Below are 18,903 nucleotides of genomic sequence, written 5' to 3' on the forward strand. Positions count from 1 at the left end.
TTGTTTTAAACAAATGATTCGAGAGCTAGAGTTACAAAAATAAGTAGACGCCAGCAAGTCACTTGGGGATATCGAGAATTTAGCATCCTGGAAATAAAATAGGTTTACAGCGCATTTTTGTTTATTGGATAAACGCTCGAGTTCACGTTCATTATCTTTGTCTCTTTCATCATCGATCATACTCTCTCTATCAGAAAAATGTTTTGGAAGTAACCAGTTTTTTTTAAGAAGTCTTAGCGCTTGCAAAATGCTAGTACAAGTATATTTAGTCTACAAGCTATATAAAAAAAAAACATGTCTCATCTGTGTATGCGTGCTTTTGTTCGTGGGCGAGTTGTAGGTGCTTGGGTATTTGATTGGTGAGACCAAGAACACAATTGATTTTACTACATATTCTGTACATTTGTTTCTCAGTAATGAAATTTCCACTGAGTGACAATCAATACAAATCATATGTTAATCTAAAATACATTCAAAGATGACTTCACGGTGAAGTTCTTGTCATAGGTTCGTCGGCCGATTCTTTGAGAGGCTGGACTGTAAACAAGCCAGCGTGCAATGGAACACATGTTTCACTTCCGGATCATCACCAAGTCTTATTACTCCCTGTAAACTGAAGCCGAAAAACACAGAGACAACCACACCATAAGCTCATATCTTAAAGTATAAACTATTACCTTTAAATTCATATCAAGAATACCTAAATCTAACTCATGTATCGCCACCAAAGGGAGACAACCAAAAAGTGCTCTAAAAGTAGACTGGGACATATTCGTGGGTACTACTAATTGTGATATGTTTCTGTATCTAACTACTGAAATGAGACTTATGAATAATCGTGTTCAAGCGTCTGTCTGGGTGTTGTAGCTGATAATAAGATAGCAAAATAAATCACATGCAAACCTTAGACACACTTTCTACACATGCGCGCGCACACACACACCATATATATATATATATATATATATATATATATATATATATATATATATATATATATATATATATATATATATCCAGGTTAGCACTTTTTGTACCTATTCCTTGTTCACCTCATATTACGATTATATGTGAGAATTTTAGTGTTATATTGCAAAGCTTAACGCATTTGTTATTTATTAGTATCAGTGCAATTTATTTCTTTGTTTATGTCACCTTTACGGCAGATTTGAATTTCATCTATTCCGTATAAGATGCAAGACGTTCAAGATTTCCTGTATCACGCAGTATCATTGTTGACTTCAAATAGTATTTTCAGCAGATTTCACTCGGTAAAATTTTTAAGCTATTGGGGTGTATTTGGCAGAATTTTTTATCTTGTCTATTTCTTATTTCTTTTCTAAAACTATTTATTGTTGTCGTTTTAGGTGCAATCTCATTTGAAATCCAGTTGGATATATTACTGTGAGCGCATGAAGGATATAGATGGCGCTAGAAAATTTTCTTGGACCAGCGCCACCTCGCGGCGGACTTCTTTAAATAGTTTGAATCCAGAAGCTGGAGGCCTTTCAATGACAAATCTAAACCCGACTGGCACAAATGGCACGGTCAATCTAGGTTTTGAAGACACGGCCAGGGCTTCATAAACTGGCTAAGATGTGTCTGTGTGTAAATAAAGGGGACTGATCTGCCTCCTCGTCTTTTATAAATCATTTTTCACTAACGAGTTTTATGTGTGTCATAAAGGAAAATGCTTAATGATTCTAGTGCCCTCGAAACGAATGTTCCAGGAATTTAAGGTTAACCACTTATATAGTGTTATTAGAAGATTTAGACAGTATTGGTTTATTAAATTAAAAAAAAGCGATCTAAAATGTCATAATATGTGCGGCATAAAATGACACATTTTAATTAAGTTTTATAGTGCAGGGGCAACCACATAATCGGGGTTGGGGTGGCAAACATGTACTGGTCTGCTATTAAGTTTTACGGACATAAGCCAAAACATGTTTAGAAGGGAATGCGGGCCCCCATCTAGTGATATAACAAAGGCCGTTTTATTTATATTGATGTAATTTCATCATATGAACAATTTCTCTGAGTATCTTCAAAAACGTGTACCTTTTTCTATCAGTATCGTGTTCTAGTTATGATTGAAGTATTCGCACTCGCTTCAAATTTCCATATATTTTGCAAATTTACAAATATCAGCGTCACATTTTTCTCAAAAACTATACACACCAACTCAAAATATATTCGGGCATACAGATGAACACACACATAGGAATATAATGAAAGGATTCAATTAAACAATTGAATGCTAAAGTTTATATGAAGGGAAAAGACATGACATAATGCCTATCTAAATATAGGCATACATATATGGATACTGGAAGATAGGTTGTTTTGAGTTTAGCGTCATTTCTCAGCGCAAAATAGGCTAATACAAGGCGGTCAGGATAACTGGTGGAGGAAGAAACCTGGAAATCACCGTAAGAACTACTGACCCACGGGAAGCAACTAAAAGTCAGACAAACAAATGGAGAAACTGAAGGACGGACAAAAATAGATAGGAAAGAAAAATGGAGTTCTTAGGCCTATCAGGAGGCAAAGATAATGACAAACGAACATATGAAATGCATAGCTGTTTCTGGCTTATTGTATTGCCTTGTTCCTAGCACAAGCTTTTTCATTCATCTTCTCCCTATCTAATGACAGGAAATACTGTAACAAAGCCAACCAATGTTGGATTTCAGTATGTTTAATTGAGACAGATATTCAAGGATTTTGAGATGCTTACATACAGTGATTAGATTCACAATGTTCATCCAGGGCAATTAACAATTAACGATTAAACCTTTCTCATCTAAGACAATGGTTGATTAATAATTGAACCTATCTCATCCAAGACAGTTGACAAATCAGATATCATCACAGATAATTTATTTAAAAAAAGATCTTAATATTTTAAAACTGTTCAAATGCTTCTCGCGGATTTATTGAGAGAAATGTGAGTGAGACTTATTTTTTGGGGGGTATTTATATCTGACAAAGCCTCAAATCCTTCTTTCAATAAAAATAGTAATTATAGCATAAATAATGAAAGTGAATTATGAACTCATCTTTAGAAATCATTGTCTTACTCACAACAAAGCAATGTTAATATAAAGTATATATCGTATGGGGAGGGGGGAGTAAACGTCTTGTAAACGTGTTCTCCATAACGTAATCAGATAAAATGAATTGCCAATGCATATCCTTGTTGCATCAATTAAAGATTAATTTGAAATTTCCAAACAGTTGTGACGCATAAGCAGATAAATAACTTATAAGCCAAACCGATTTTTAAATAAAGTTTGGTACATATATGTTAGCAATAAGGCTACCGTATATTGCATGTAAATAAAATGGTAACCAAATTGCTAATGGCAACCAATAAAATATCATTCACATTCTATGAAAACTACATTACGACCAGGACAACCGTCATATTTCCAACCGTCATTTTTGCAAGTATCCAGCCTCGATTCATTTCCACTGCATGCTACGTTCATCAACCAAAGAACACCAACAAAATCATCATCTGTCTCCTTTCTAAAGGAATTTGCGTTTTGGAATCCAAGTTGACGACACACAACTTCCGTTTCCTTTGTCCCAAAGCCCTCTGCGCATACCGGAAGCCACTGATTATTATGGTATATCTCCACCATTCCAGAATTTCGGTTCGTCTCTTCACTTTCTGGAGGCACTAGCCTAACCATGTGATCTACAAAAAAAAAAGAAGGAAAAATGGAAAATGATTATTGAGTTTTATAACTAGTAAATCATAGACTGGGCAATTGAATGGCATATATATCAAAATGTATCTAAATTTTCATGCTTCCTCTCATTTGGCATCATTTATCAATAAAGTCGCCTTATACATGTTTGAATCTTGAATAACTCTAACAACCAATATACCACTAACCGGGAATATAACACAAATATGTTGACTGACTTCAACAAAGACAAACAATGTTTGCAGGGTGGAATATGGACCAAGTACGATGAGAAAAGGATGAAATAAATAGTAAAAGCGAGAATTTTGCAAGGTCAACAGTGTCTTTCAAAACAGATAATTAGCCTCTGTCGATTTAATAATCTCGAAAAGTCAGCATCAAATCCTATCACATGAACATGTTTACTTTAGCCACTTATATAACCGACTAAAATTATTTTTCCCAGCATATATCTATAGAAAACGTCATATAGGTCACGTATTCCCATATACTCATCTTAAATAAAATATAAATTATTGTTTCAAAATGCAATGCTAATTTTTTTTAACCGAAATCTATTCAATCACGATTATTGTATGTTGTGCACATTAACTGTCATCAAATAACTTCCAAAAATAATAATCGATTACTATGGACTTTTACAATGGTAGCCATGTAGTAAACCGGATCAATAAAAAGAACACGTCGAGTCAAATAGTCACAGTACAGGGTAGTACGGATTTGTTTTCAACATGCGTAGCATTCACTGTGACATCACGGGGTGCGAGATGGTTCTGGATCACACCTGTAGGTTGATCTCGTCCAAAAATGTCAACGTACTTATTAATATTGATTTTGTCTTAGGTTCTTGTCGGGGCGTGTAAATAATGACCTTCCAAAGGAATATGGATGTATGAGGATCCAAATAAAGTGAATAATTACATTTCAAGATAATGTATAATCCAGTTCTAAAGACAATGATAGCCATTACTGAATTAATCGATGTTGAACGCATACGTGACCTGTACTGAGTATGACCTTTTCTAGAACGGTTGTTGGGGGGACTATGATTAACTTGCACTGTCTTAGCTACAACAGTCTTCATCGTTAGCATCTGCTAATTCTCAGCAAACTCGTGATTAAATAATTGCCTCAAATACAGATAGAAGCAGGCATTGGTATAAAAGATATAAAATAGCTGGCACACCATTTCTCCATTAGATAATGCAACATATGCAGATTATTTCATTCGTTAATATGGGACAATCTGTTGAGTTGATTAAAAGTAATGGTTATGACGACGACGACGACGACGACGATGATGATGACAATATTACTCCTACTATTCCTACTACTAATACTGAACTCGGGAAATGCAAAAAGGTTCATTTAGAATTACAGGATGGTTTTTTCTCTTTTATTGTTTTACAAAAAGACCACTTGTTTCTAACTACTTGCAGACGGACTCTAAATAATTTAACCAGGACGGTAATTCCATCTTTTAAACTTAATTATGACTCTAAACAACGCAACATGTTCTTCGCTACACGATGTGTAGACAGTAGCTATTCAGGGTTTAGGCTGACTCTGGCAAGAAGTTACACAATCATTTCTACCATTTTTGTTACCCTATAAGCATTCTGACCGACCAAATGTCTGACAAGTTTACCTAAAACAATATCCTAAACAACTAGGCTGTAAAGATTTGTCATTCTGACACATGTTGACAAAAGTGTGCCCCGCTAGAGCAAATGTGTATCCCTTCGCTAACCGAAGAGCCTCTGGAGTGGGGATGGGGTGGGGCACTATAAGGAACACAGTACTTGAGTAGCTTCCCGATAAAAGCACCGGGCAATATATAATAAATGTTTCATTCAGTTCGACAGTCTTGTTGAATAGCCAACATTTTCAGCCTGTCCTAAACAAAGCCAATTTCTGTTTTCGTTTTCCTATTTTCTTTTTTTTTTTTTTTATTCGACAGCTTGCTAGTTCTGATACGAAAACTTTCTGTTTGGGCGTGGACTCAATTATACTTTAATAAGCATGCTATCTTTTTCATGAAGGACATAAACTATAAATTGGCGAGAAATAAAAGAAAAATGTCAGTGTACTGTGCAAGTATAAAAATTATTTGAAAAAAATAGAATTAAGCATTGGATTAAATTTTAGCTGCAGTGTTCAAAGTTATTGTTTGTTGATTCGTATAATATGATTTTGAGGTCAATTCATTCAAATGGAGTTTGATAAAGCAAACCGAGGTTAGAATAAAGACCATTTTGGACTTCTTTGATAGTAAAAGCGAGGATTTGGGGGCTTCCTACAGAGCTCTGTTTTCTGTATATAAATGTTTTTCTCAAAAATGTCAATAAAACATTATTTTACAAACCATAGTGTCACTATCACTTACCCCAGAGGTGGGCAAACTTTACAGTGCAAGTACCGTATACACAAGTTTACACCTTGTCGCGGGCCGCATTGTTCATTAAGTAAAATAATTAATATTTGAAATAGCAAAAACAAAAGGTTTTTCTAAATAGCATCATAATTAATTTTCAGTTGTTAATATGTTGTTAATATTTGAAAACTTAAACTTAAACTTCAAAAGAAGCACATTTATTTGATAAACAGAGTAACATAAGCAGAGTTAGTGCGAATGATGACTTGTTCCTAGGCCGCATGAAAACCCTTGGCGGGCCGCATGAAAGCCCTTGGCGGGCCGCATGAGGCCCGCGGGTCGTAGTTTGCCCACCCCTGACTTACCCTCTCACAGTCACTACCACCGAAACCACCGTGTGCCACTATTATTTCCCCTGTCACAATCACTAACACCGACACCACCCTGTGCCACTATCATTTCCCGTCACAATCACTACCACCGACACCACCGTGTGCCACTATCATTTCCCTGTCACAATCACTACCACCGACATCACCGTGTGCCACTATCATTTCCCCTGTCACAATCACTACCACCGACACCACCCTGTGCCACTATCATTTCCCCTGTCACAATCACTACCACCGACATCACCGTGTGCCACTATCATTTCCCCTGTCACAATCACTACCACCGACACCACCGTGTGCCACTATCATTTCCCCTGTCACAATCACTACCACCGACACCACCCTGTGCCACTATCATTTCCCCTGTCACAATCACTACCACCGACATCACCGTGTGCCACTATCATTTCCCCTGTCACAATCACTACCACCGACACCACCGTGTGCCACTATCATTTCCCCTGTCACAATCACTAACACCGACACCACCCTGTGCCACTATCATTTCCCCTGTCACAATCACTACCACCGACATCATCGTGTGCAACTATCATTTCCCCTGTCACCACCGTAAAAACTCTCTTGCACTAAATCAGTCTCTACTGCATTTCTTCAACAGCAATATCAGATTAAAAAGTCTTTGGATGGAGATTCTGAACTTCAGCAATATTTTTAAAAATCGCAAGATATGTTTCACGACTGAATGACCATAACCATGCAAATTGGTATCTTTACTGGTCATCCACATCAGACGGTTGTACTAATGATCATTTCTTTGACCACTTATCAATATACTCAACCATTATTTCAATCTTTCGTTTTCAGAAGCGACCAATCACAAACTAGCCTAAGAGAGTAGATGAATATTGTAATTCTGAAGAAAAGTAATTTTGAACTTATCTTAATCGATAGTCACCGATTACATAGATTTTAAATCAAAGTCAGCCACATACAGAAGCAGACTTAGAGGTTTACATTATTTTTGTTACATATTTTTAAAAGCAGAAAATGTGGATCTGAGTGGATATTCCATATTGTGTCAATGAAGATAACTCATTAAGGTATAAGCGGTATCACTACATCGATAAAAGGAAGTTCCCACATTTTTCAGAATGTAACGCTTGTAAACTAATGATTTAATTAATAATACATTTTATATTAAGCTGGTTCTGCTTATTTATTTTATTATCTCTGTATTCAGTCGTGAATCTGTAGGTTGACAAGGTTGCAGTCGAATTCGGCTACAGACGCTTCTTCCACCAAAAATGTCTCCATTGTTTTTAATATTGTTTTTAAATATTATCATGTGTATGACGAGAATTTTAATAATTTAAGTAACTAAGTTGCAGTAGCATATTATGGCCTTAAACTAATTAAAAGAAAAGAGCAAAATCCAACATGTTTTTTTAAAAATCAACAAATACTGTATTTCCCTACAAAACAAATTTAAAATTTAAGATGAAATTACAGTATTGCGAATTAAACCCCATATAGTCCAAAATGTTCTGTCAACAGTCCTAATGAATAAAGTTCCAAATAAATTCCAGTGGTGTTCGAAATATCATCAAGCCTCAAGGTGTTGTGATGTGCCTGTAATCTTGAATGTACTAATGTACCAGTGGCCTGAAGCATGATGATGCTAACAGTGCCCCAATTTATCACATAATATAATCCAACATGTCCTTCTCTGAATATACTATATTTCCAAATTAATGTTTCGGTCCAAGAATATTATTTAGAACAACAATAGTATTGATTCTAATTCTGATGTTATTGGAGAATGAGTCATTCTGAAGAAAACAAGATAATAAAACTCTCTAATATATCTAGGTCGCAATTACCGTTTTCTGGAAGCAATATGTTCCTTAATGGACCTTTCCATTCTAGAACATTCTAGGCTGCCAACAAGATACAATCCGTTACTAAAATTATGCTAAAAAAATGTGGTACACATCAGGTAGACCAGGCTATTATATGAGAGAACTCCAATGTCCCAAACTCAGACTAAGATTTACATTAACAAGAATCTGTATACTTAATCCACAAACATAGGAAAATATTAGTTACGCATTCTGTTATCCACAAAACATGTGTTACTGGTCAGAGACAACATGAATTTGGACAAGGTCAAGTCCAAAATGCGATTATGCATGACATCTAATCAAGGAAAAAGCACTAACAAGCAGTACAAATTACATGTACATCCAATTAAGTTTATCTACAGCTTTGCCCATAAACCTTTACCGTATATCGTAGTGCGTGGGTTACACTGAATATCTCAGATGAAAACAGGTCCCGACAAGTTCTGTCAGGGACAATTTACACATTTTATGTGGAAGGCTATTAAATAGATACATTAAATCCACTTGTGTTGTTTTGATGTTTGTTTTAAAGCACCTTGTCGACTGCATACTCCTCAACCCACCCACATCCCACCCACCGCTTACAACAGCTTACTGTTCTGAGGTGTATTATTTATAATCTGAGAGAGAGAGAGAGAGAGAGAGAGAGAGACAGACAGAGGGAGAGAGAGAGAGGAATTAATTATGGAAATATATCATATCAGAAAACATACATATTTCCTAAGCCGGAAAACGAAATACTTTGAATTTCAGTACCAACCTCGCTTGCAAAGCTACCATGACGAAAGGAGTTTTTCTCACACTGATACATTGTAATATCTCATTATGATGTACTTAATAACATGTGGTTTGTTCGGTACGAGGGCGGAATAATGCGTGACATAATGCGGAAACATACTAGAACGCGCTTCCGAAAACGAAGAAAACTGTTCAAGTGACATACTCGTCGCACAGGGACTACTGCAACTGAGAAAAGCTAACGTTTTTTATATATAAAAAACACAACGTAAAACAAGTGTACTAAGTGGTCGGCTCTCATAGTAACGTGGTCACAATATTTTAACTCAGACAAAAATATTTCAAGATATCAGTTTTCTCTTGATTAAAAATGAAAAGAAAAATAACCAAATTTTCAACATTAGCTTTTCATATTTCCAAATATGTACCAACATCAAAACATTAAAAGCAGTTTATAATGTTGGAAAACCATTCTGGAGTTAGATAACTCTAACACGAGAAAAGATCTTGTATGTTATATTTTGTATACAATCTCTCCCCTTTGTAATAATTTTGGTGAAAACCGACACTATGTTTCACCAGTCTTTTTCAGAAAACCATTCTTTGAGAAAATTAGTTCAGTGGGCTTTAGTTTCGATGTCTTAGTCATACATAAAATGGAAAGAAAAGCACTTTAACATCAAGGACACAGTCAGTGCTTTGTAAAGACCATACGATGTTTCGATTTGTGAGCAACTTTTGTGCAGATATGGGAAGAGAAAAGTACGATATCGCCTTGTGTAATTCTTGAGAACAATACAACTTCCTTTCGTCGTTGAGCATCTGATTAAATTTAATCACGATATAAAAATTCGTTGAAATGTTGGGTTTTATATAAACGCTTCCTGGTGATTATTGATAAAATCATAATTTTCCTTGATTTTTTAAATGAGCTGTCACATGACTTTAAGAGCTAGATTAGTTAAAAGACTGAGAATATCAAAAATTCTTTATTTTTGTCTGGTTAGAACTTATTACCCATGATCCAGATCACCGTGTGTAGCTTTATTGATACAATGCCACGCCAGAGTAAAGACGCCAGCAGGTATTTGTGCATGTATGTACTTCTTTTACTCAAGAAAAATCTCAGTAACTTGCATTTAAAAGTAGAATTCCAACACTCGAGATTTCCACGACGTTTCTACTAAATGAAATCATTTTCGGCCAAGCCTCTATTCAGAAGAGTAGCATACAGTGCCATTAAAATGATTGACCAAAAGAATTGGAAAATATGTTGGTCATTGCCCTAATTACTTTTGGACCAGTCAGCTGTTGTCTCGATTTTCTCTGCTTTATAAATAGATTACTACATCATACATTGTGTGGAAACTGATGGAATTCGCTTAAAATAATCATTGCGAATGTAAGTTGGCAACAATTTTCTTGTAAAAAGCAATTACATGCTTATATAAATATATGCTGGCATCTTTCCGTAACATGACAATGTATCAATAAAGATTAAGTCTTGAAAATGCCGATGACCTGGCACAAATGTAGTATTGCCTTATCAGATGAAAACATTTTAAGATTCTCTTTCTCCTAGAATATAATAGTTCTGACTCCTGCAGATTTGTCACAGCCTTGATATTATTCTGTTGTCTTTAAGCGATAACCAGTTTTGTGAAATTGAACAAAAAATTTATTTCCCTAGAATACAAAAGTGAAAATTTAAAATGAAAGTACAGTATTGTGAAATAAATCCTAATCAGCAACAAACGTTCTGTCACAAGTTCAAATGTAGAAAGTATTTTGAATACATTCAAGTGGTGTTCCGAAGGAATTTCAATCTTGAAAGATCGAATGTACCAATAGACTGGAATATTGTTGATGTGAAAAGAATCTTGATTACAAAGATATAATCCAAAATGTGTCTAAATTAATTAATAATAATCCCAAAATAGTGACTTAGTCCCAAAGTTTTCTTAAGCACTTTGTAATTCGTTTGAATATTTTAAATAAATCCTGCCAAACTAAAATTGAACAAAGATAACAGTTTGATTCCACTTTGGATGTAAAGACAAGAATGAGCAATTCTAAAATGAACAACCCTAATATAAAAACTTAGGACACAGTTAGAAGACCAGGATGAGGATCACCTTAATGGAAATATTCATCAATGAGTAGACAATATTCTTTTCTAGAATCTTCTATGGTTAGAATCAGTGATATATCTAGAACTCAAAGCCATGTAAACATATTTAATTACAAATATTAATAATCTTAAAATATAATCTATTATAACAGAAAAAGTTATGTAATATATTGCTTAACTAAAATATTAGTCAGGTAGATCAAAACTCCTATCATCTATATTGGACAAAGGTCAATCACACAATACATATTATATATATATATATATATATATATATATATATATATATATATATATATATATATATATATATATATATATATATATATATATATATATATATATATATATATATATATATATATATATAACACCACCCCTCATAAAAAGGAAAAATGTATGCAATACAGCATTCATTTTCTTTATCATATTAGTCAAATGAACATAAGAAACCATAACAATTAAAATTACATTGGTAGATGTCTTATGAATGACAACAAATTGACATAAAACAATGTTGTACTTCTATACACGTGAACGTGCACTTGCGATTAGATTAGATATCTTTATACTTGATGTGCCTAATGTCAATGTTATACTTCTGTGACATCAAACTCCACCCTAATCTCTGATTTACTTTTTATTTTGTTAATGAAAACAAGAGGGTTGTGATCACTGAATACAAATATCGGATAAGGAACTGAACTAATATGCAATTCACTATTATAAATCTCCCGTATTAAGCATCAATTTCTTTAGCCTGTGCTCAAAAACTTAAAATCGTATCTCCTTGTATAAACTGGCAATAGGTTTTTATTCATTAAAGATTAGAAAAGTTCTGATTATCAAAAGATGCCAATTGCCTATTTAGACTCCAGTTCATCTGACGACGTTGAGTCATCATTTTGCTTTTATTTACTTTATTCTGCACAAGTCGACACCTGCAAATGGAAGCCCTTCATTGTTGGCATGTTTTACAATTCTGCTTGTGTGTGCGTGCATGTGTGTTAAATTACACGATAATCTACAAAAGCAGAATTATATAACAATTATACATATGCCGACCTATACAATACGAAATATACCTGACATAGCAAATTCTAAACTGGATCTGTCAGTTCTTGGCTTGCACGTTGAGTGTGTACGTAAGCACATTTATGGCTCATTTCATTCTAGGGCGATGTACTTCATGGCATAATGTTCCACATTCCTGCCGTAACTTACTAAGAGATTTTTACAGGCGCCTGCGAGAACGACTGGATCCGGACAAGTATATGACAAGCCGTTTTGGACTTAATTTTCTCATATATAAGAAGGTAATTTTCAAACAATTATTCATTTTAATGTATTAAAATATTGTCTAATATGGATCATCGTCGCAAACAACCGGCTAAAATCTGTCACGCTCTTATGTCAACTGAGGCTGCTTGGGATTAAATTTTCCCGTCATAAATCAATATCCATAAACCTGATTAACCAATAGTTGCAACCCAGAGTGAAATTTTCACGGAGAGTTGATCCAACAATACCTATGTTTCTGACTGTATTAGCCAATTACATTTTCTCATCCAAACACAGTCATTTATGGATCGATAAAAGAGCATCTTTTTTACTGTGTAAGTTCATTGTGTTGTTGACTTAGTTTGGTTAACTCGTACATATTAATGAGAAACGAGAAAATCTTGTAGACGATTTTCGTCCTTGGCTTGCGACGATGAATATAGATATATTCATGAAAATTGATGTTCACAATTGTAACTACCACAGATAAGTGTCGATCGGAGCAACATACATGTAGTTTGTCGCTCCATTAAATAATTATTTCCCTTTGTTGTCATATCCATGTGGCGCAGTATTCTACAGACTGTTACATTCATGGTAACGAAACTTGACGTGCTAATTAACGTTAGCACTCATAAACGCAAATGGGGGTTGTAATGACTTACCTTTCTTGCTAAGTTTTCTGCTAGTTCATTCTTAGCAGAGACATGATGACTATTTTGATTAGTCATAAGCTTGAAAGAAGAGAAACATGTTCAATTTAACATGGAAGTCCCCTAGTCCCTAGAGTGTCCCTATTCACTACTCATGTTCAATTTGAATTGCTTGTATGGATGGGAAACACGGTAACTGTTTTACGCAGTTCAACTCATTCATGTTTATTTACGGTACTTTTCTAAAGCACCAATGTTATTAGATACAGGGCATCCTTCTTAGTCGATTGGTCAACAGGTTATTCAATAATGGAATCTACGTATTAAGTGAGCAATCATTGTATGTGAGCTTCGACGAGTCTTGCCATCGGTATGTGGCACTGATTTTCTAATATTAGATAATGTTGTTTTTTCATATTTAGTAAATTATTTTCTAAAAAATAAGTTAGTGATCTTCTAACATAAGAAATCGTCTTATTTTATAGAAAATGTGAACTTTCTGATAGAAAATTAGAATTGTTTTCTAATATTCAAATATAACATTTTTTCATATCTTAGAAAATAAACGATTGTTCTCCACAAGAGTCTGCTTTCTAAGAGACAGTTTACATCAGTGGGAGCAATGTCGCCATAGGAGGCAAAGTTACTGGTGTGACGACGCAAGATCAAAGAGAAGGTTGGCTCCATATCTTCAGCAGTTTGGGCAATTTCGCCAGCGTGACAAGGCACGTTTAAAGGGATCATAGGCTCCATAATTTCAATACTGTAGAGGTCGCAATACCTCCGGAGTGAAGACGCAAGCTTAAGGGGAAGATTGGCTAAAAGTTTAGTACTGTGGAGCATTGTGACCCGGATGAGGAGGATACGTTTAAAAAGAAGAGTGGCTCCATCAATACAGCATTGGGGGAGGGGGAAGGCAATGTCGCCCGTGTAAAGACAGCATAGAAGGCAATGCCATTAAAGTGAAATGATGTGTTTTAAGAGAAGATAAGCCTCCTTAATTTCAGCACTGGATGCAATATCGCCGGTGTGAGGACATATCATAAAAAGATACACGTATAACGACATCTAACACCATTATTACGAAGAGAAACGCGAAATGGGATGGTTCCAAAACTAATGTATTGAATCCCGCGATCTGATTGGCCGACATTTTATTCTAGCTTGTTACTGACCAGTCAAGGGTCTTAAGTTTAGAAGCAACTTTAAGACTTGGGTTTGTGAACTGTTATGATGACGAGAGAATATAGCATATCTTGTACACGCCATGACGAGATGGATAAAGAGGAACTGTGGATAATTAAGTGGGTAGATCATCGCCCTCGTACCCGACGAATCACTGATTTGAGCCACGTGAATATGGAGAATATAAAACTTTAGGCCAAATATATGCAGTATGATATAAAGGTCTAGGTACATGTTTATATATATATATATATATATATATATATATATATATATATATATTATATATATATATATATATATATATATATATATATATATATATATATATATATATATTATTCAAGCCTCACTTTGGTCGTTTGTTATGTTTGCCCAAAGAGAACGTCGAAGAGAAATTAAATTTAAGAATAATTTTCAAAAAAGATTTCATTTTTCTTTTCTAGGAAGAAACCATCTCTCTAGAAAGCCTATACCTTACTTACTAATAACTATTTGCTGCACAACACATAATACTGTTTTCCAGGCAAAGATATGTGACGGGTAGGGAGAACTGTATGTAAGTCTTCAGGCTCATTTTTCTATTTCTCGAAAGATCATTACATACACAACGTATCTGACGGACGGTACAGATTTGGGAATGTAATGTAGAAAAAACAATCAAATGGTGCCTGAAACTCGTGATAGAAATTTGTCTGTTTTGGAAGCATTAAAACTTCAGACGCTTTGTCAGTCATTTATAATGGCATCTTCAACATTGGGTGAGTTATACATATATATATCGCACGTTGGGTGAGGCGCAAAATGGACGGAAAGAATATCTCAAGTACAGGTTTTACATTATTATTACACGGCTTGAAACTTAGCACAAAGACTGCTGAAAGAACATATGATCAAGAAAGTAACAAAAAGATAATAATTTGGTCTTTAAAATGAGCAATTTAAAACTGTTTTCCTATTTTTCAAAAAATAGATGCATTTTGGACATTTTTTTGAAAAGGAAATTGTTGACGTTAACTAATCGGATGAATTTGTAAGCAAAATTGTCGTGCATTGATATAACATGATGTGGCATAAATCAACTGTTTAATTCCGCACTTAACAAATCAGATGCTAATTTCCTTAATGATGCATCTAGTACCGGACTGTAAACACAATGAAACTGCATAATTAGAACATTTTCTCTATTTTCAATTATAAATCGGATAAACCCTCAAAATATTTGTTTACTAAATTTTTATTTTTCATTATCAACCAACCATAGCCCCCCAAACCTCGATTTATATACAACCATCCAAGACGAGGTTCCATTGTTCCATAAATGATTACCGTGAGTCATGTAATTAAGATAAATGGTAAGAGGTTATCGGATATCAGTGGACATAAACTCGTGCATAAACAGTAATATAAAAAGCGGAGATCTGTAGTGCAGCTGTTGGCGTTGTACTTTTTTGAGTTAACTTTGTCTGCCCGTTAGCATGTAAGGTAGATGCATGTTGTTGCGCATACTAGCTGCTCTGGGCCACTGTGGCATGAGGCACTGACTCTGGTGCAACATATCTTTAGATTCGATCCTCGGCGACAGAAATTCTGTGTCCTTTCCTGTTACCCTCGTACAATTACACTTTACTCTCCCCCAAACCTATTCATCCAGAGACTGCATCGTATATAGAAAATTATTATAAAGACGGCAAGTACAATTGCACTGTTTACATTTTCCTATAGTATAACTGGGCTTCAAGTACGGTGTATAGTTCTAAAACGATATTATACAAGGTGCCCTTTTTGGTAGGTTTCTCCGGGTGCAAGCACCATCTCAAATATGCACAGAAAAATAATCATAAACATCCTTGCTGCGTATACCAATCAGCTCCCACCCCCAAGCTCATAATAAAATTCCTTTCATGCGGATGTGTTAGTATTAAGCGCACCTGATCTGATCAAAGGACTTAGGAAAGATGAATAGAAACACCCAAGGGGTTATTGCAAGATATAGGACTACAAGAGTAAAAACATCGATAGAGCTGTGGCAAAGACCAGTGTTCTAGATACATAAAAGAAAACTACAAAAGAACCACCCTGATGCACCAAATGCAAAACATATACTCTGGACGCACTAGCATAACATCAAATCTTCCGAACTGTTTAAAAGACATATTTAAAGAAATGTTGATGGTTAAGACTTAAGAATCTTCAAGATCACCTGGTACCAACTAAGATCATTTTAAACAAGATCAGCGAGACTGTTATATATAACTGCAAAGACAAACAATGTCTACTTCTACTATGAAAACATAAAAATAGTAAACACCGTTAAACCGCACGAACGTCAGCGTCAATCAAAACCTGGGATGTAATAGCAGAAATATTTTGTTATCTTCTGACTGGTCAAACCTTTGCTGTTCAATATGTTGACTAGACTTATAACCTCAGAAAGAGGAAAAAGAACCACCCGAAAAACATTCCTAATAAACTCGACACATACCTCGTTAACCATTACGAACCAGCCGGGCGTTATATCGAACCCATTGAGACGCTGCCAATAAAGTATAACACAAGATGGACTTTGTCAGAACGCATATGAAATGAAAAATGTTAGATTCACCAGCTAAAACAACACGTTAAATTTGTCCTAAACCTAAATAATCATTCCTGAGCCGCAGGGTAGAGCAAACGTGCAAAAGAAAATGTTTTGGTGAAGGGGTAGTGCCGAAAATGCTTCGTATCTTGTCTGCCACAAAAATCGCAATTTCGGGGGTTCAAATTCGTTCAACCCCGACCAGAAGAACAATTATTCCAACCCCAAAGCCTATAAAACAGTAGACTCTTGGGATCGACGAAACTTAAAAGAACCACCCCTTCTGACAGCGGCGGAGCACAAAATAAGTTGCCACACAGATTCTACTCGAGAATACCTTCCAAAACATCATTGTTTCTGACATCTGCAAACATGAATACTTGGAGGACCATGGCAAGCGCACACCCCTGCCTGCACTCTAAGGGAGTTTCATATTTTGTCGCTTGCATCTTCGTCTTTGGCTTTTTGCATCCCAAAGACGTGGTTCACAGCAAAGGGCGCGTCTCCTGTACTATATGGGATGACGGGGTGGTCAAACGGTTGAAGGCCAGATCTAATAGCGCTTCGCAAATGTTTGGGCGAAAGCCACATGGCACATCACGCGGCAACATGGGGACCAACATCGGGTATATCGTGAGCTAACAAACATACGACGAAGGAGCAATCCTGGTAACCCTCAGCAAAATAGAACTGATACCGAAGCCAGGGATATTCTTGAGGGCTTGTTTGTTGTGCAACCTCCCGTCAAACAGTGGAAAAACCTTGCCAAGGAGCTACAATGTGCTAGCCAAAAGGTCACAGGGGGACATCCAGCTGCATCGTATACTAAGAACACTACTGTTTGCTAGCCAAATGGCTACATGGGGACAGCTGCATCGTATACTAAAACAGCTACAGTTTGCTAGCCAAAAGGACACTGGGGGACAGCCAGCTGCATCGTATACTAAGACCGCTACAGTTTGCTAGCCAAATAGCTACAGGGGGACAGCTGCGTCGTATACTAAAATAGCTACAGATTGCTAGCCAAAAGTACACTGGGGGACAGTCAACTGCATCGTATACTAAGACCATTAAAGTTTGCTAGTCAAAAGGACACTGGGGGACAGCCACCTGCATCGTATACTAAGACCGCTACAGTTTGCTAGCCAAATAGCCACAGGGGGACAGCCAGTTGCATCTTATGCTAAGACTGCTACAGTTTGCTAGCCAAAAGGACACTGGGGGACAGTCACCTGCATCGTTCACTAAGACCGCTACAGTTTGCTAGCCAAATGGCTACAGGGGGGCAGCTGCATTGTATACTAAAACAGCTACAGTTTGCTAGCCAAAAGGACACTGGGGGACAGCCACCTGCATTGTATACTAAGACCGGTACAGTTTGCTAGCCAAATGGCTACAGGAGGCAGCTGCATTGTATACTAAAACAGCTACAGTTTGCTAGCCAAAAGGACACTGGGCGACAGCCAGCTGCATCGTATATTAAGACCGCTACAGTTTGCTAGCCAAAAGGACACTGGGGGACAGCCACCTGCATCGCATACTAAGACCGCTACAGTTTCCTAGCCAAATGGCTACAGGGGGGCAGCTGCATTGTATACTAAAACAGCTACAGTTTTCTAGCCAAAAGGACACTGGGGGACAGCCAGCTACATCGTATACTAAGACCGCTACATTTTGCTCGCCAAATGGCTACAAAGGGACAGCTGCATCGTACACTACAATATTTCCTACTTTATCTAAAAAATAGAACACAAACAATATGAAGTAATAGGCATTCGCAACATGCACAAGGAAGAGAGCAATGGCATATTTATTTCCTTCTTTCATGTACTGTGTCTGAAAGTTGTGGTATTAGGGAAACCAAGTCATGTCTACAGCAGACAGTTGATCGAAACGACTGCTTTCATGTGCTCGAGACACGAACTTTAACAAGTCCAGAGTAAAGTAGCTTCAGCAGTTATTCATATTTGGAACATTTGCTAGAGTAGAC

The 18,903-nt window shown here is 36.1% G+C and overlaps 2 protein-coding genes across 2 annotated transcripts in view; one reads left to right on the forward strand and one right to left on the reverse strand.

Annotated features, from left to right (window-relative positions):
- LOC149776186 (calcitonin gene-related peptide type 1 receptor-like) overlaps positions 1 to 1,632 on the forward strand; it is a 46,042-nt gene extending 44,410 nt beyond the window's left edge. The window contains exon 14 of the mRNA XM_089942498.1: positions 1,368 to 1,632. Coding sequence (XP_089798624.1) covers positions 1,368 to 1,586 — 219 coding nt within the window. The 3' untranslated portion in view covers positions 1,587 to 1,632. The remainder of the gene's footprint in view (positions 1 to 1,367) is intronic.
- Positions 1,633 to 2,685: 1,053 nt separating this feature from the next.
- Positions 2,686 to 18,903, reverse strand: part of LOC149776187 (uncharacterized) — a 29,557-nt gene continuing 13,339 nt past the window's right edge. Inside the window, exon 3 of the mRNA XM_089942497.1 lies at positions 2,686 to 3,706. Within this exon, the coding sequence (XP_089798623.1) occupies positions 3,384 to 3,706 (323 nt within the window). The 3' untranslated portion in view covers positions 2,686 to 3,383. The remainder of the gene's footprint in view (positions 3,707 to 18,903) is intronic.

The sequence above is a fragment of the Sinohyriopsis cumingii genome, chromosome 18 (assembly GCF_028554795.1).
Source record: "Sinohyriopsis cumingii isolate HCF-2022 chromosome 18, ASM2855479v2, whole genome shotgun sequence".
NCBI classification, from domain to species: domain Eukaryota; kingdom Metazoa; phylum Mollusca; class Bivalvia; order Unionida; family Unionidae; genus Sinohyriopsis; species Sinohyriopsis cumingii.